At 34.4% G+C, this 20,030-nt stretch overlaps 1 protein-coding gene across 1 annotated transcript in view; it reads left to right on the top strand.

Annotated features, from left to right (window-relative positions):
- LOC144232035 (bifunctional heparan sulfate N-deacetylase/N-sulfotransferase 3) overlaps positions 1-20,030 on the top strand; it is a 181,986-nt gene that overhangs the window by 145,068 nt on the left and 16,888 nt on the right. The window contains exons 6-9 of the mRNA XM_077764718.1: positions 6,524-6,706; positions 8,931-9,027; positions 13,034-13,157; positions 17,362-17,536. Coding sequence (XP_077620844.1) covers positions 6,524-6,706; positions 8,931-9,027; positions 13,034-13,157; positions 17,362-17,536 — 579 coding nt within the window. The remainder of the gene's footprint in view (positions 1-6,523; positions 6,707-8,930; positions 9,028-13,033; positions 13,158-17,361; positions 17,537-20,030) is intronic.

Here is a 20,030-nt window from a genome sequence, read left to right on the forward strand (position 1 = left end):
TTCATTGAGATTGAGGACCATGTGTTTATATGATATAAAAAGCTCCCATTATATGGTTTTTCTTTAGAGTGCTGAACACTCCATATGTGGAATGAAGAAACTGATAGAATTGAATGAAAAACTGATATCAAGTCTCAGATTTGTAGAACACTGAAGGCAAAAAGATGCTCTGGGAATCTGAAGGTGATAGTGGGAGAGAAGTTCTTAACCACAGAATTTTGCCTGCTGGAGTAAGTGATCACATGGATGTTGTCAGATGGAGAAAAAGTGAGAGAATTAAGATACTAGAGGTATAGGTAAGGTTGATTTACTGCAGGAAGGAAGCTATAAGTGAGAAATGATATTCCTCCAAAATAATAATAATATATCAACAATAACAACAATAAATAGCTATAATTTATTAAGCAATCACTATGTGTCAAGCAGCACTTCAAATGTTTTGTTTTATTACACTTAATTATCACAACACTGTGAGGCAGTTACTATTTTATACCTTTTTTTCCCCCTTTTAGATAAGTAAGTTAAAGTAGTAAGAGTTTAAATGACTTGCTAAAACCAAAGAGCCAGTAGGTAACAGAACCCACTTTCTTAACCACTCACTGTGCAGGCCAGAGTCAAAGACCTAAGAGTTTATTTACAAAGGAAGTTTCACAGGAAACAGAAGCAAAGGGGGGTAAAATAAGTGAAGACTTGAGCCAGAGTTCAGGGAGAGGAGCAGAGAGCAGATAGGGATAAAGTTAGAAGAGAGAGACATAAACTGAATGGTGCTAAGGAATTACTGGAATGAATGGCACTGAAAAAATAACTAACCCTTCATTTCCCAATTTTACAACTAAGATGATTGGTGCCAACTCAAGGCTCATACATAGGCAGTTCAGAGAATAAGGTTGAAAGGGCCCCGTGTCAGCGCCAAAGAATGTAACAATCTAGATACAAATAAAACAAGTTTTTGTTTTGTTTTTGTTTGTTTTTGTTTTTAGGAATAATACAAGCCAGAGTAAGAAGAGGTCAGAAAAGACTACATGGCAGTGCTCTGGAGCTCAAATTTTTATAAGCTTGAATTTTCCTACAGAGATCTGAAAAGATAGATGTAACAGGCTAGATATACAGAACTGAGCTAAGTAGGAAAGTGAGGTTGTATATTCTAGAAAGAAAGTGTATAAACGAAGCCATGGAGGGTGGAGTGTCCAGGGAAACACAGGAAAGCAGCAAGCAAGACAAGCTGACTGGTGCTCTGGGAACAGAATGAGGACACAAGATAAGATTGAAAAGGTAACCTGGAACCATGTTGTCACTAAGGATGATATCTTGAATTTTATTTAATGCAGAAGGCAATGAGGAACTATATGAGGATTCAAATTGAGAAATTCTAGAATAGGAGTTTTAGGCCCAGAGCATGAATAGAATAGCTTTCTAATCAGGTTGTTTTTTTGTTTGTTTGTTTTACTTATTTTCCAGAAAGAGATGTGCTTACATAATGGAGTGTAATCTTGGTGGGACTCATATAGTTTTCATGATAATGAAAATGGAACTACCAGAGTTTGATCACTCCTTTATAAAAATAAACTGTTTTCCTTATTTTCCCCTGAACAAATTAATTACAGTACACTTGTCGTCTGCCACAGAACCTTTTAAATGTTGTGAAATAAAAATGAACATGAAAGGCAGTCTTTAAGTAGAGGTTATAAGGTAATATGTATCTGAGAGGTACATATGGAAATGGAGAAGAATTTTGCTTCGGTTAAAAAGCAATAATAATAAATAAACATGGGATTGAAGGGGAATTAGGAATCAATTACACATGTATATATGGACCAGATCTTTTTTTTTTTTTTTAAGCAACTTTCTGTGCATCTCCACACATATGTCAACAGTACAGAAACCCTAAAGAGGCCAAGGGCACTTAGCAATTGTTCTTTGTGATAGGGATAGCTATGAGTCTGGGATGTCAAAATACATTTACGGACTTAACAGAACATGTTTGTGTTTAAAATGTATTCAAAAGGACCACTACAGAAAAGTCAGTGACTTTTGGTGAATGACTTTTTTCTATGGGAATAAACAATGGGACCGGCCAGTTTTCCTCAAATCATATTTCAATGGTACCTGCATCAAGACAATGAGGGAGGATTCTGTGAAATGCAGGTAGCAGGGCACCCTCCAGACCCAGCAAATCAGCATCACTGAGTGTAAGGTTTGATGATCTGAACTTTGATAAACTTCCTGGGTAATCTGTTACATATGTTCAGGCTTTTGAACCTTTGGTCACCTGGAAGAACACCAAAACAAAACCAAACCAGTTGACTGAAGAAGAGAAGTGGGAGACTGACTTTTTTTGCCGTAAATTTTTTTGTGCCTTTTGAATTAATTTTTCACAAACAACACTTAACATGATAAGCATCATATTTATATTTGCACACCCAGAACCAGGCAAAGCATCTGGAAGTAGGATAAGAAAATGTTTGTGGATTAGGTCATAAATGGTGTAGTTTATAATAAATATAAGTAACACATTTTACGCCCCTGTTTCCTCTCCTTTCCTGCTGACCTTCTCAAAAGCAACATTACTGCATTGCCAGCTGCTTTTGCACTGAGACCAATGTTTTCCTCCTTATTCTTCTTTGTAGTGATTCATGTATCTCCAATACCTGGCTGGAACTTACTAGATTCACATGGTTGAGGCTGGAAAGTGTAGATAAAGCTTCCCCCATTTTTCTCTTAGTCATGCTTTTACAAATGATATCTGTTTGCTCTCTCATAAATACCAGTGTATATGATATTTGGCATTTAAGTTTTGCCTTTTACAGAAAAATAATCATAGTAAGTATGTTGTTATAGATGTCTGTGTCTATCAGCCTAGAAAGAATTGTTTTCATCTGTTAGATAAACTTTATACCTTTGGCAGACTTTCCAATGAGATGAGTTTTAAGCAGCTAATTAGTCTTTTTGGTAACAACTAATTACTTACAGTATGCATGTAGCAAAAACTGTTGTAGAAATGCAGTTGTAACTTCATTGACATTTTCTGTCTTATTGGATCCTGCATGTGTAATAAAGATAACTATTTTGATACATTTATCCTTTTTTAAAAAGGCAAACAAATAAATAAATCCTTAGCTCTAAAGCACTCTTAAAGTTATAAAGGCATCTTCTTTAGGAAAAGACTAATAACTATTTTCCCTGAACTGGTAACTCTTTCAAGCTTCTTCGTGTCTTTCTACTCCATGCAGAAACAGGTGCCAAGAAATAAAGTGACATTATTGTTGTCTTAGGTCAGAACAGGAACAAGAAAGAAATACTGTCTAGATAGCAAGCTAATTATTTTACCAAAACAGAGTCACTATATGTCCTTTCTCACTAGCCCTGTTGTTTGTTGCGCGTACCTTCCTAAGCAAAAATTAATAAAGACAACTGGGAGAGGCTACAGGTTCAGCAAAAGATACAGAATATTCCATGTACAGAGAGGATATTGTGATTCACACACACACACACAAAGTTTAAAAAGGAATTATTTGGGGCACCTGGGTGGCTCAGTCGGTTAAGCGTCTGACTTTGGCTCAGGTCATAATCTCACGGTTGGTGGTTTCAAGCCCCGTGTCAGGCTCTGTGCTGACAGCTAGCCCAGAGCCTGGAACCTAATTCAAATTCTGTATCTCCCTCTCTCTCTGACCCTCCCCTGCTCATGCTGTCTCTCTCTCTGTGTCAGAAGTAAATAAAACATTAAAAAATTTTTAAAGAAATAAGAAATTATTTTATATCCTGACCAATTATGTTCCCTTTATGGCCTTGTATTTCTTAGAAGAACAAAACAAACCGCAGGCTTGAGTCCCAAGTCTAAACATGTTGTGAGGTAACACACATTGCTTATGGTGCACTTTGCATTATGGTAAAGCAGATATACAAAAATAGCATTGAAAACCTAAGGACGTTTCCATGACTGGTGACCAAGTGGCTTGAATTTTATAGGATTAAGTTCAAAACCTTATATGTATTAACTTAATTCTTGCCAACTTTCAGCAAAAGCAATGTCATTAACTAGCTCCTAACTCATTCTGAATTGCCTGTGTTTTTGCCAGAAAGGGTAGCATTTTTGGGGGGAGGTACCTGGGTGCTCAGTCGGTTGAGTGTCTGACTTCAGCTCAGGGCATGGCCTCATGGTTGGTGGGTTTGAGCCCCAGACTGGGCTCTGTGCTGACAGCTGAGAGTCCAGAGCCTGCTTCAGAGTCTGTGTCTCCCTCTATCTCTGCACCTCCCCACCTCATGTGAGCTCACTTGCGTGTGCTCTCTCTCTCTCAAAAATAGACATTAAAAAAAGAAAAAAGTAGCATTTTTTTTTTACCTTCTATACGCATATAGGTAAAAAATGACACTCTCCTTTAAATGTCACAGAATAAAATGTTTTCTGGGCTGTGGGTCCTGGGTGGCTCAGTCAATTGATTGTCAGACTTGTTGAGCATCGGACTTCGGCTCAGGTCATGATCCCTGCTTTGTGGGTTTGAGCTCTCATGAAGGCTCAGAGCCTGGAGCCTGCTTTGGATTCTGTGTCTCCCTTTCTCTCACTGCCCCTCCTGGTTCGCTCTGTTTCTCTTTCTCTCAAAACTAAATAAAAACATTAAAAATTTAAAAAGTAAAAATAAAATGTTCTCTGGGTTGAAAAGTAAATTCAAACGGAGGTCAAATGCATTGGTACCTCAAAGTCACACCGCATCTCCATATTTCCCATTCTATGCCCAATGCAGATGTTATTCAAGTGAAATATAGACACATAGATATATTGATAAATCTCTCATAAATAAAGCAAAAATTTGAACTAATGACTAACTGGGTTAATATATATATATATATATATATACAATATATGTATAATATTGTATTAAAAATTTTCCTTTAATAGACAGCTTGAAATATCATTTTGGTATTGTTGTTGAGCTATGCTGAAAAATGTGGTTTTTAATACGAACCTCTAAGAAACACTAGAAAAGAACTTCCAAATGTAACCATGATTTTCTTAAGTCTATCAATAACTGATTTTTGATACATTTTGGAGAAAAGGAAGGGAAATAAAAGTCATAGAATTGAAGATACTATAAAAATAATCAGAAAGTTAAATTTTAAAAGTCTCATTTTTCAGAAATACCCAAAATGGTAATGAAAGTCTTACTTATTAATTTCATAAGTGTGTCAGTCTGCTGATAGCTATTTAAAGTCACCCTCAAAGTATTTTGTTTGTGAAAGTTCTAAGATTTAATACATGTTCAGGAAGAGTGAATAGAAATACAATTAAATATTCTTGATCACAGTTGAAGCTTTTCATATGAAAGCCAGCAGGACTTATTCTATAGAATAAAGGATATCACTGTTTCCTCTTATGTATAATTGTAAGTAATTAGATTTTTTTCTGATTCATTGTATCCAACCTTAATATAACCATTCCCTCATCTCTGCTACTTTACCTCAATAACTTTTCTTGAATATTTCTTTCAGTCTCTAATGAATGAACCTATTATATTCATTATTATGATGATTATAATAACTATTATTACTATTCATTCACATGAAATTATATATTTTAGGAAAGTAATATTATCACAGGAATTATTATTAATGATCTTTTTTTATAGCAACATAAATGAGACAATGGTTTCTTTGCCATTAAAAATCTCATGCGGAATTATTTCCATTTGTCAACACTTCACCAACAAAAACTATTTGTATTCACTTGAAGCAGTGGCTTTTAAAAAGCCCATTCTATATTCCTGACCAAAAATTAATCAAACCAAAGAATTTACATTTATTTTATTATAAAGAAAATACTGTGATTTTGTTCTCAATGCATGGATTCAACCTAGGTCAGCTGCTTCCATAGAAGAGTTGATTTTATCTAGCCAAACATTGAAAACTGTCTTAAAGGAGGTATTTGATCCTGGAAATAGTACCCCCAATGGAAAAGGGCTTGAGAGTGTTATTGATGGAAAATAGTTAATGCTTATTTTAGTAAAAATTCAGTCCCTAGTCCTCTGTAATTACGGCCTCTAATAAATACAAATCAGAGGATATTCATTTAATGCTATTATTGGTGATATCATTTATATTCTTTAACTTGAAGTGCTACATTAGAAGTCAAATCAAGTAGATTGAAATTATAAAACTCCAACCTCCAGAGATTCTGCTGCCACAAATTATCATGAATAGATAACATAACATGAAACCATTATGTGTGGGCATCTAGGACGTTATTCAGCATCAAACTAATTGCACCAACATGGAAATACGGTAGTTGGACTCATTTTGTATTATGAAATATGTTAAAATCTCAGAAAAAATGTTCACATCTTACTAATAACACATCCTCTAGTATGCATTAATATAATGAGAGTATCTTGGATATATCCACAGTACCAAAACATGTCATGAATTGAAACCCTGTGCAAAGACTAATTGGAACTAGCATTGCTATGATTGTACTGCCCCCTTAGGGTTGAAATAACTTGTGTTTACACTGAAGTTCATTTGCCTTTTTCAGATCAGCATTTTCATGACACATCTGTCAAACTATGGGAATGATCGACTGGGACTATATACCTTTGTTAATCTGGCCAACTTCGTGCAGACCTGGACCAACCTGCGACTTCAGACTCTGCCTCCAGCACAGCTGGCTCACAAGTATTTTGAGCTCTTTCCAGATCAAAAAGACCCTCTCTGGCAGGTAATATTGGTTCAATAATTGGTATAATTAAGTAACTCCATAAGCACATCTTGGAATTTTATATAATCCAAATCTGAAAAGTGAAAGCATCTTTGGGGGTAGGGGGAATACATTTTGGAAATGTTAGTAGAGTTGAGAAACTACTTCTTCTTGAATTGCATTTTTGTATTATTGCTTTGTAGTTGGCCAAATTCTCTGTTCCTATCCCCATTAGAAATTACAAAATTCTAAAAGTTCAGTGGGGGGTTCAATGGATGCCATGTTTTCAGTCAAGAGTGAGGGATCAATTTGCAGACTGCAATAGGCTGAAAAGAGTAGAAGAATGGTAAATAGGTTGTATGCTAGGCAGGTAGCCAGCTAGTATACCTAGAGCACATCCTTCTCTCTCTAATGACTAAACGACATCAGAGGGATAGGGGAAAAGAGTTCAGAACTGACCGTCTGCTTTGTAAACCACAAGGTACACTGCAGCTGCAGAATATGGTAAGTATAAGTTGGCAATTGCTTTGGATATGGGAAAGTGTTTGATGGCAAAATTACTGAGCTTTTTAAGAAAAAATATTACACATGGCACTTTCAAACTATTTTAGGAGTACTCAGATTTCAAAGCATTCTCATGTGTCCTAGAATTGCAGAAACATACTTTGAACTTAAAGAGCCCCCTCCATACTCTAGGGAAAGTAATAATCTTAGGAAATAATTGTGTAGTGTTTATTATGTGTCACACTGGGGTCTTTACATGTTAACTAACCTGTGTGGTAGGTATGGTTTATTATCCCCACTTTACAAATGAAGAAACTGAGGCATGGAATTGCTAAGACACTTATACAAGGTCACTGTGTGAATCAGTTCCAGGTCATCTGGCTCCAGAGGCTGTGCTCTTATATACTGCTCTAAATGAGAGTTACTGAGCTACTAGAAAGTTGCTAATAGAGCCGATGGTACAATAATAGCAATCATCAGGAGAACTGAGTAAACTTCATGGATTGAGGTTGCAGTAAGCTCTGAACTATATACTCAAAATAGTTCAGCTTTGAACGTGAGCTAATTACCACCTGAGCACAAACAGATAACTCCAAGAAGAGACAGAAGTATACATTTTAGTATGTGAAAGTTGGTGATTCTGGAATTATCACTACATATTCCTCTGCAGTTGCTATAATGCACATCTTTTTTTCCTTAACCACTACAAAATATCACCAAATGTTAGCCACTGGAAAGACATGCAATTTTCCTGCTGATTTAACACCTTACTTTTAAACTAAAATCATTATTATTCCAGGTGACAGGTTTGAAACTCTTTTTAACAGCACCCAAAAAGAATACCCTCACTTTAGTCTTACTATCTGCTGCTTATTGTAAGTAAGCAGGAAGTTTCTTTAACTACACATATCAATAGTATTAATTGAATAGAAGTGTGGTACTGAGTGCCTATATCTGAAGTAGTATTAAACAGTACTTTTAATTCTTCACATAATGTGCACTTTGTAGTTGAAATTGAGGATGTTCTTGATACCTCTTGCATAGTGGGTTTGGTTTATGTACTATACACCAAGAGTAGATCCCTAAGATAGTATTTCACCTTCATTTTACTCTTTTGCTGAAATTTAATGCTTTTTAGCATTATATTCTGCAAAGTTATATATAATAAATATATATATTTACTGACCTCTGAAGGCAGCTGAAAGGAATCTGCTGCCTCTTTAAATAGTATCATTAAGGCCAGATCTGTATCTCTTTGAAGCGCAGCAAAACAGCTCAAAGTTATTTGGAATAAAAATCTCACACGTTTTATTTCAGTTACTTATGGAATGCTTAGAGTGTATATTCTTTTAGGTTAGCAGGAAGCATAGTCTCTGCCCCCACACTATATTGGAGCTCACCATTTTAAAGCACACACACATGCACGTGCACACACACACACACATACACACACACACACACACACACTTAAGATGTAGAACTGCCAAAAGCAGAAAGAGCAGAAAAAAATACTAAATCTTCAGTGCTATGAGGCTGTCTCCCAAACCCTCAGTAGACATAATTTCAGGAGAGAAAGGGTTACTTAAAACCTTCCATGAGGCCACTTCAAGGCTTTCATTTAAAAGAAGAAGCCGAATAGCTTTGTTTCCTGGAATATCTTTTTAAGGACAGAAGTTGAAGATCTCTAGCATACAGTGGCCACTCACCAAAAAATACATCTCTGTATTCTTATCCCATTTAGAATCCTTGTGATGACAAACGCCACAGAGACATTTGGTCTAAAGAAAAAACCTGTGATCGCTTACCAAAATTCTTGGTAATAGGACCCCAGAAAACTGGTGAGAGCTTTTTGTTATGATTAACCAAACAGTATGAAACTCCTGATGACTAGACAGTGAGTTCTTGTCACAATGAGTTTTCATAATTCCTATATATACTGATGAATGAATAACACATTTGTTCTCTGACATAATGTTTGTTTAGCTTGATATTGTATTTAAATGCTTGTCAAGGAATTTTTTTAAGTGAAAAAGATGAAAATAAATGTCACACAGTTTGAATATCCAGCAATTTGTTAGCAAATGTTCCTTTTTCCAAAGATCTTAATTGAAAAATGTTAAATTTCTAAAATCAAAAGTAATCACATGGTGAGAAAGTGACTGACAGGATTTCATCAAAAGTCGAGATAAACACATAGAAGTATCGATAACTCTTCATGATAAATCCCTTCCAGAAAAATAGCCTCTTCTTGCCATCTTCCTGATATAATTTATCTCTAAACTATTTCTTGCAGAGAAGACTGTTTTCTAAAAATCTAAAGGATGGTTGACAAGCAGAATTCCAGACATAAACAAAACTTTGTGCTAACAAAGGTATTTATTCATACCCAGGAGAAATCTTTTGCATCTTTTCTGAAATTGGCATGCAGTTTTCTCCCCATAAATTTCTTGTTTCTTTAAGAACTGGTATTAAAATGAAGCCCAGTGGAAGCTTTGAAATGCCAGACATCCATGCTGTTCCCTGCATGATAAATTATTTGGGGTTCTTGGATTCTGGCTTCACAGAAAACAGCCATTTCAACCATATTCCTTTCTAAGGGGAATACCTTCCATCTCCTCATATCTCTAAAAATAACTGGAGAAAATTTTATGTAACGTACACAAAGAATTTAGGCTTTTCATTTTCTCTTAGTCCCGTTTGCCAATATCAATCTGAAAACAATAATAACTATGATAAATATTCTTCCTAACCTTATTTATTTCATTTGACCTTATCTATTTAAAGTCAAGAGGCAAGTAGAAAAATATTTAAAGTCAAGTCTTTTCAGCGAACTCCCACCGTCATGACTGATCACGTCTCTCTGAAGCTGGCACATTGCGCTCACTCTAGAAAGACCTGCAGGACGGGCTTCCTCTTGTTTCATGCTAGATGTGCAGACATTTAAAAATCATGGTTAGATGGCAGAACCAGTACTTGCCATCTTAGACTCAACTGTGTTTCCAAATGTTTATGTTACAATTATATATGACATTTACCTTTGGAAGAAAATTTTTTATCTCCTTATTATGGAAAGTAAATTTTTTCCCAGCTCTGTACTGGTATAATTTACATGCAATAAAATTCACCAATTTTAAGTGAAAATTCTGATGAATTTTGACAGTTGTGCACAGTTGTGTAACCACCACAACATTCTGTCTCAAAAACAAACAAAAAAACCCCAGTTCTGTCTCCCTAAAAAGTTTGTCCACCCACATCCCTTTGCATTCAATACCCCTCCCCCATCCTCAGTCACAGGAAACTACTTTCTACTACTATAGTTTTGCTTTGTAGAATTTCATATAAATGGAAGCAATAAGTGTGCAATCTTGTGCATTTGACTTCTTTCACTTAAGATAATGCTTTTGAGATTCATCCATGTTACTATGTATATCAATATTTTGTGAAGATGATTTTTTAAATGGAGAAACATATCTTCTCATCAGTTACATAAAAATTAAATAGCTTCATTTTAACTTTAGTTTCATCAGAAACATTTTTCTGAATAATTTTGCATAGATGTATATAGATGTATATATTCTTATGCGTATTCAAATATTTTTAGAGTTGAAACTGACAAAAAATAAAACTGAAGCTATATGGATGGTTACTTGAATATGTGTGTCTATGATTAGCTGATTGTTTTATATACATACACACATTATACACATTCAAACACACACACAGAGGACAGTTTATTCAGACCCAAGAATAAGTGTAGGTAAAGACAGAGTTCAGAAACTGCGATCTAACAGTTTTTGACCACTGATATATTACACCTTTTATTGACTATGTGAACAATTAGATATCTATTTTTTCAGCTTGTCTTATTAATGCTGGTCATGCTATCAAAAACAAACAATATGATTTAATACAATTCTTAAAAATAAAATTCAGAAAAGAATGCTTTCAGTTGCTGTAAGAAAGGAACTAATCTGTTTTCTTTTTTCACATATTTCCTATCTTCACATTTACTTTTCCAATTTTTTAAATGCATTGCTGAATTTTATCTCATAAAAGTTGTTATTTTTAAAAATACTTTACTAATATTGAGATATGAAGCTATTTAGGTACTTTTATTAAGTTGTCTCACTTGACCCTCATAAAACCCTGATAGCTAAGTATTTTTCCCTCACTACACAGATAAGAAAACTAAGTCTCAGCTTAGATATTTTTGTTCACATTCACACAACAGAGAAGTATTAGAAATCCCGATCCTAGAATTTACCTGACTCTAAAGACCATGTTCAAGAAAGCCATACTCTACTACGGATTTCAAGTAATGGAACATTTTCCCCCAAATAAGTTTTGGATTTTGTTACATTTCTTTGTGATTTTCAAAGTGTACTGAATCAGAACCTCTAAGATAGGGTTCAATTCTCTGTGTTTTAACAAGCCCTCCAGGTTAATCCAAGGCAGGCTAAAGTGTGAGAACCACTGGTTTACGTCAAGCTTGTGAAGAGCATTTTTATTTTGTATATCGTAGATTATTATGTTTCATTCCTCATAGGCACCCATGGGTATAAATAAAATGCTCATAGTTTGGCTAAGATATAATCTAGGAACACTGCCTCTTTTAATTCATTGTTTTAGACAATTGTACTATTGACAGAGTTATTTCAACAAGTTTTCTGTTGTGTTGATATACTACATTTAAGTACAGTATTAAATAAAGCTTGTCAGAGAGATAAGAAAATTCAAAATTTAGTACAGATGGCAACATGACATTATTACTAAGCAAAATTAGAACAGTAATTTCTCCAAGTGAGAGAAATGTTATAAGGCCATGTCTGAAGACCATTGCTAGCTATTGACATAGAATATAATTTGCAGGTCCCGCTCCATCAGATTGTGTAATAATGTAAATCACATTAGAGCAGAGAAGTGGAAACTAGAGTCTTAGGAATACTAAATGCATGGACCAGAAATATTTTAATAGTATTATTTTACAAACATGATTACAGTTACAAGCATTTGGTTAAATTTTAGGCAAACTGAACTGAGATTGCCTTACTTTTTCTTGTAGTGATCTAAGCTATACTCGTTAGCTCATAATTTAGTCTCTAAAACACTAATTTTACAGTCTATGACACTGCTCATTTTGAAAAAGAACATCATCCCCTTGATCCCCAATAGTCACAGATCTATATGGGCACTTGTGATACGCCACTTTCGTTCCAAAATTGCAAATTTTATGTTATGTCACTAAGAAAGGACACAATTTTTTTTCCAAAAACTGATTTTTGACATCACATTTTAAAGTAAGCATATCAAATTTAAACAAATGTGTTGAAAGTTTAAATTCTGTCTTAAATTTAATCAGCTTTCATAGGCCTTAGGAAGAACTTATAGAAGAACCCAGGTACATGGTTTTAGTGATATAATATCTTCTATTAAATAATGATATTTTTCATTCATATAATGCTTTATTAGTATCAAAATATCTTCAGGTACAATATGTCTTTCACCCCCAGAGAAATCCTATGAAATAAGCAAGGCAATTTTCCACTAATAAAGCCAAGTCAGAGACAAGCTGAAAGCCAAGTCATAGAACAAATCAGTGATTGAGATGAGATCAAAAACCAGTTCTCCTAGTCCCTGCAACAGGCCTGGCCTCACATCATACTTAACTACATTTTTTCCAATGTGCTTCTTTTAAAATGCTGATTATCTATTCAGTTTAATTCAAGGAGTACTAATATGTATCTGTTTGGATCATTACAATACTTCATTTATAAATGACTTTCAAATGCTAATAGTGGAAACTGTTTCATTTAATTAATTTCTAAACCTCTATTGTCTTTTCAGGAACCACTGCTTTGTATTTGTTCCTGGTTATGCATCCTTCCATCTTTAGTAACTCCCCCAGCCCAAAAACCTTTGAGGAGGTACAGTTCTTTAATAGAAATAACTACCACAGGGGGATTGATTGGTAAGATGGGTTATTAGTATAAATCTAAAAGTATATGTACTGTGCACAGTATAAAAATTAGTGCTAATATTTATTAACATATAAGTTTGTAGCCACAAATAAAAGTTATCCTCTGTGCCTTGGAAATGGAATGAATAAAATGAAATTATTCATAAGAAACTTCTCAGTTTTTAAGGGACTCCTTGCTTCAAGAGGCCCACATGTAATTTCAATTTGCATTAATTATCTTTGATGGTTATTACAGATATAAAGTTAGAGAAATACTGTAACACCCAGAAATATCATTCCTTTCTCTTCTTAAAACACTTTCATAGCTTTCTCTTCCTGTGCACTTTGCATTAAAGTGATGCTACAGTCCCCATATATAATTTTCTACTTTGCTTTGGCATAAAAGGTAAATAAATAAATAAATAAATAGAACTAGAAATTTGTGTATATTTTGTGAATAATGAAAATTATTAAAAAGCTATCAGCAATATACAAAATTTAATTTTTGGTCTTGAAATGAAATAAGGACTATATCAACCATCTGAGGAAAATAGTTAAAATAAAATTAAAAGTTAAAATGTCAAATATATACAAAATATAGTAATATAGTAGGAATAGATGTTGCAAAGTAACATGTTAAGGTTGAAATTCTAGGCAGAAAGTGATGTAAAAGAATGGAATTATTATAATAATTCTAGAGCATAAACATAAGCATTTTGCATATATTTTAGCATAAAGAGTTATTATATATTAACTTCCGTTGTCAAATTGCATGATCTCAATTTTATAAGTATCACCCCCCAAGAGTTGCTTATGTGTGGTTCAAATTGGAAAGAAATGAGTTGAGAATAATTTGAGCACCTACTAGGAATTACATATATTCTAACTGTAATATATTTCACTGCCAACTCTTTGACACAGGGCTTGATACTGATTAGTTGTATGGTGTTAAATAACAACTGAGAATCAAGAAAGCATCAATTACTTCAGCAGCTGACTCAAATACATATGCCTGTGTACAGAATAAAATTATGTTCACATCAGGACTAAAGGGAGTGATTAAAAACTGCTTTAAAAGTGGAGAGGAGGGGCACCTGGGTGGCTCAGTCAGTAAAGTGTCTGACTCTTGATCTCAGCTCAAGTTTTGATCCCAGGGTCATAAGTTTAAGCCCTACTTTGGGCTCCACTCTGGGTGTGAAGCCTACTTTAAAAAAAAAAAAAGTGGAGAGGAATGTAATATTTGAATTCCTTGAGACTTAATAATATCTGTAAGAATAGGGGCACCTAGGTGGCTGAGTCAGTTAAGCCTCTGACTCTTGGTTTAGGCTCAGTTCATGATCTCGTGGTTCATGAGTTTGAGCCTCACATCTCGCTCCTCACTGACAGTGCAGAGCCTGCTTGGGATTCTCCCTCTCCCTCTCTTTCTACCCCTCCCCTGCTCACTCTCACAAAATAAATAAATAAACTTTTTTTATAAAAGAATATCTGTAAGAATAATCAATTTTTAAAAAGTTGTTCAGAAGTTAGTAATGTATATAGGCACAATAATAGGACAAAAAGTCCCCTAAGCAGTTTACAGAAAGATGACATAAGGCATAAATAAGTAGAAGGCTAAAGATTTTAAGTATAACTCACTAAAACACCTCAATTGCAAACACTTTTGCATTGACAAATGGTATGTTTATAAAAGACTATTAACACAAATAACAAATAGTACCTACAGATGTCAATCTATTATCAATAACTCTGGCTTTGCTCTCAATGATGTCAAATATACTCAGAGTCCTCAGGTTGGCCGTGTCTCTCTGTGAAGTGTCAGCACCTCAACAGTCCCTTTGGGACCACAGAGCCATAAAGTAGAAGAGTTTGATAATATGTCTGAGCATGCCAAGGTGGCTTACAGAATTAACACAGGCTCAGTTAGTCTGGATTCATGGATCTGCTTTTCCTAGAAAACTGGGGAAAACCAGGACTGCCTTAACTGACAGGCAGCTTAAACACAAGCTGAGGACAAAAGCAAAGTAAGGCAGATGAAAATGAGAAAACTCTATCTTTGGTAAAATAGCCAAATTTTACAATCAGGAGATCAAGAGAAATGTTTGATTCATACCTACAATTAAATATTATATTCTGTTGTTTGGTATAATTTTTATAATTACATGGGTATGAAGTGAAGGGTTGGACTGGTACTTGGAGAGCCATAAAATCCTGTTAGCACTTAGAACTTCTAAATGTCTTAATCTAGCTGTGAGTTAAATCACTTAGAAATACTCACAGTCAGCTCAAGTAACAAATAAATGTGGAATATTGCAAAAATCACATCTTTCAGTTGAAAAAGATGGTGAGGTGTTATGAAAGTAGCAAAGCTTAAATGCGGCAGGCATTCACTTTTAACTAGAGTGGTTTATACTCTAGTTTGCTCACCAGTTCTTTGGATAATCTGAATTCATATTCCCCAGATGTTACCTATTTATACCCTGAAAATATTAAGCTGAATTCGTATTTACCTATTTATTCATCAGACATTTTATAAGTGCCTCTAAGTGCCAGCCACTACACTAGAAAAATGTGGGCATGTTGGCAAACAAGAACTGGACCCTGCTTTTACATGAGCCTCTAGGGCCAGACAAAATCAACACATTATGTGTCCAAGATCCAGAACTACTTGAAGAGGTTTTTAAAGGCCTAAACTGTTATAGGTATAGAGAGGACTGCTGGGAAAGTGGGACCATTTTTAGAAACTAAAACTTAATCAGAATTCAGTACTTTCTTCCCTTCTTTTGTGACTTTTGGAGCCTTTCTCAGAATAAGCAAGGCTGAGATACTCTTGGACCAAATAAGATATCACTAGACATTTGGGATAACCGTAGCATACCTGGAACCAGGGTGAGCATTTAAATTAAGAAGTATCTTAAAATGTGGCACTGTTCTACACCAAAACAGATAGCAGATCAAACTTTCCAGAAATTTTTATATATCTGTTTCCCCCTAAAAGGATGCCAGAATGACATATCACCAAGGCAATTTCCAGAAAACATAAAAGGATTTCTTTACTGCCCTGAGTTTCAAGACATCACTTTGTTGTACCAGCCAAACTTTGCAATATGTTAACAACTGGAATCCTACCAGAAGCTTTATCGTGTGAGATGTCTAAAAGAAAACAACGTACTGCATAAAGAAGTCATCACAGAAATGTTAATGACTCTCTTGCTCAGTAATTATTGAACTGCCTTGTCTTGGTAGCCAAAGTCATGGTGGCTTATGAATTGAAGAGGGTGGGAGCAGAGGATGAAGCCATTATGATCAAATGTAAGAAACCCTAGAAGCTAAATTTGCATGTGCTCTCTAAAAAAGGCTCTTTTTCCTTTAAAAGTTGTCCCTTAGTGCTTCAGAAATATCAATTATCACATGCTGAATTAGTTTATATTTGACAGCTTTTGTACAAATGAGACATTATACAAAATCTGTTATGTCTTACATTTCTGTGCTTGAGGCGTTAGCCATTCCTATGTTCAGTCTGCTGGTGATTTACATTCTCACCCCACTTAGGGATATAGGACCTGACCTTGAGAAATTTGATAGGATTTTATATTTAGAAATATGTACACACTTTTTAAATTTTTATAAATATTCTAAAGAAAATAAATGGCTCTAAATGGAAATAAAAAGTTAAGCAAATAGGCAATGTTTACACCAGATGTGTTCTGCACTTGAACATTTTATAGTTGAATGCAACCACAGCACAACACATTACTGAGAAGGAAATTATTTTACTTATGTATAAAGTAAAGTAAAAAATACTTTGTCTAAGTCCTTTTAGAATGTCTTTGAACTGAACACATCATCTGTTTTGATCAAATTTTCCTTTTGGTTGAGCACTCACACATTTTTCTCTGTAAAATATTTCTGCATTTAGATATGTTTTATATAGTTAGGTTGATTATTGTTCCAGTTTTATCCTTCTGTGTCTACATTTTTGCTATCTCTCATTCCTTTTTTTTATAGTAAACAAAACAAAATGTATTCAGAAAAGCATTCTCAAAATACATTATTAGTGTTCTGTATACTTTCTCCCTAGCAAACTATATAGAAAAGATGCCTTATAGAAAAAGGCTTTTGTTTAGGAAACAAATGATTTGTGGGATACCTTTGACATCTACAGTCACCAGCATATGAATATAAACCAGTCTTATTTTGAGAAATATTCCTTTTCTAGGTATATGGAATTCTTCCCAATCCCATCTAATGTCACCACTGACTTTCTGTTTGAAAAGAGTGCCAATTACTTCCACTCAGAGGAAGCTCCTAAAAGAGCAGCTTCTCTGGTCCCCAAAGCCAAGATCATCACCATCCTCATCGACCCCTCTGACCGAGCATATTCCTGGTATCAGGTAAGAAACATATAGACAGAATCTAACAGGTAAGAAGGGGAGTATGAAGAAAGGTGGATGGTTTGCAACAATAGCAACCACCTCAGGTCTAAATAAAAGAGAAGATTTGCTAGTTTTATATCTACATAAAAGTAGATAAAGTTTTCTGTGTTTCTGGAGAAACTTTCTCAAGATGTTATTAATTTTGTATTAATTTAATATGTTAATGGAATGAAAATATAGCAAAATATTATGTACTTGTATGTACATCTGTGCTTCTACACATCTGCATTTTGTAAAAATAGACTGAAAAATAGAGACTAAGGGTAACATTTCCTTGGAAACTATAAAGATAAATGTGAAATGCTGTATTCAGAAACTCCTTATCTGTATTTGACTAGTATTGCTTCTAAACACAGGTCTACACCAAGATACATAATAATTAAGATGGCAAAAAAATGTAGTGATAAAAAGAGATTTTTAAAGCAGAAAGAGAAAACAGTCATATACAAGGGAAATCCCATAAGTCTATCAGCTGATTTTTCAGCAGAAACCTTATAGGCCAGAAAGGAGTGGCATGATACATTCAAAGTACTGAATGGAAAAAACCTGCAACCAGGGTTATCATTGAGAATAGGAGGAGAAATCATTTCCCAGACAAAGAAAAGCTAAAGGAATTCATCACCACTAAATCAGCCTTATGAGAAACATTAAAGAGAATTCTTTGAGTGGAAAGAAAAGGCCATAATCAAGAGTAAGAAAATTATGAAAAGAAAAAATTGCACAGGTAAATGCAAACATATAATAAAAGTAGTAGATTAATCACTTATAAAACCAATATATAGGTTAAAACACAAAAGGAGTAAAATTAATTATATCCATAAAAATCAGTCAAGGGATTCACAAAATAAAAGGATGTAAAAGTGTGACATCATATACATAAAACATGATGCGGGAAATAAAAATTTAGTGTTTTTTAAATGGGTTCAAACTCAAGTGACCATCAAGTTAATATAGACTGCTCTACACATAAGATGTTATATATGAACCTAATGGTAATCACAAATCAGAAACCAATACACAAAACAATAAATAGAATGGAATCCAAGCATAATAATAAAGAAAGCCATCAAACCACAAGGGAAGAGGACAAGAGAAGAAGGAAACAGATAAGACCTACAAAAACAATTACAAAACAAGTAACAAGATGGCAATAAATACATACCTATTGATAATTACTGTAAATGTAAATGGACTAAGTACTTCAATCAGAAGACACCAGGTGACTGAATGGATAAAAATGCAAGATAGACCTATCTATATGTTGCCTGCAAGAAACTCACCTCAGAGCTAAAGACACATACAGATTGAAAGTAAAGGCATGGAGAAACATTTACCATGCAAAAAGAAGCAAAAACAAAGCAAGGGTAGCAATGCTTCTTATATCAGACAAAATAGACTTTAAATTAACAAAGACTATAAGAAAAGACAAAGAAGGATACCACATAATGTCAAAGGTAATAACCAAAAACCAACAACAAAATCAAAAACTCCTTATCTGAAACCCTTCACCTGGGTTGGAAATAAGGCTGCTTCTCTGTACTAAAGTGAACGTACACAGCTCTGATCTTCCAGGTAAGAGTAGTACATTCCATTTCTACTGATAGGATTTCAAACAGATAATTCATGACAATCTATGATATTAGAGAATAAAGTTTCTCAGCACTGGGCCCTTTTGTTATTTAAAAAAAGTAGTTTTCCAAATTCAAAAAGGAAGAACAGATTGTCAGGAAAGGTTTTGTGGCTGAGACAGAGTAGGGAAAAAGTCATAATAAAGCAGATGGGATCTTAGATAGGCAGATTCATAATAATTTGCATAACAGGAAGTGAGACAAGCTGGAAAGCCGAAATACACAACTACACACTAAACATTGATGCCTGACTCCTACAGCCATCTTTTAAATCATAGTATACAGCAAATTGTAAATTGACTGATTAGATTTTGTGCCTTTTACCTTTTCCACCAGGTATCGGGAGAAAAGAGAAATAAGCCTTAATTGACTCCAAGAGAAAAGAAAATTGGAACTTGGCAAACACTTAGCCCCTGAAAAATTGAGAATTTACCATAAAAGGAGGTTCCAAGGCTCTAAGCTAACAAAATAGCCTAAATATTATAAATAAATCAGTCTGTAGTGGCAAAATGCAGACCTTAACAAAGTCTAGTAGTGTTTGTAGTATAGTAATTTGAATCTCAATTGCAGCAAATTTGCTATTCAACTAGATGTGGTAAACATCCACAAACCTACCACTAAGCCTGAATATTTATTGGTCAATTTAGAGAAAAGGTGATTTCCTCAAACCCATGGGCCTCAGCCTGAGCCATTATAAAACACTTTACTATTTGGATTGCTGCTTTCTGCATTTCTGTACAATAAATGATTCTGATTCCTCACAAAGGAAGGTTACCATTAGGTAAAATCATCTTGGCTTTTAGATGCTAGGTAATATATGATAA

The sequence above is a fragment of the Crocuta crocuta genome, unplaced genomic scaffold, assembly GCF_008692635.1.
Source record: "Crocuta crocuta isolate KB4526 unplaced genomic scaffold, BGI_CrCroc_1.0 scaffold708, whole genome shotgun sequence".
Classification (NCBI taxonomy): Eukaryota; Metazoa; Chordata; class Mammalia; order Carnivora; family Hyaenidae; genus Crocuta; species Crocuta crocuta.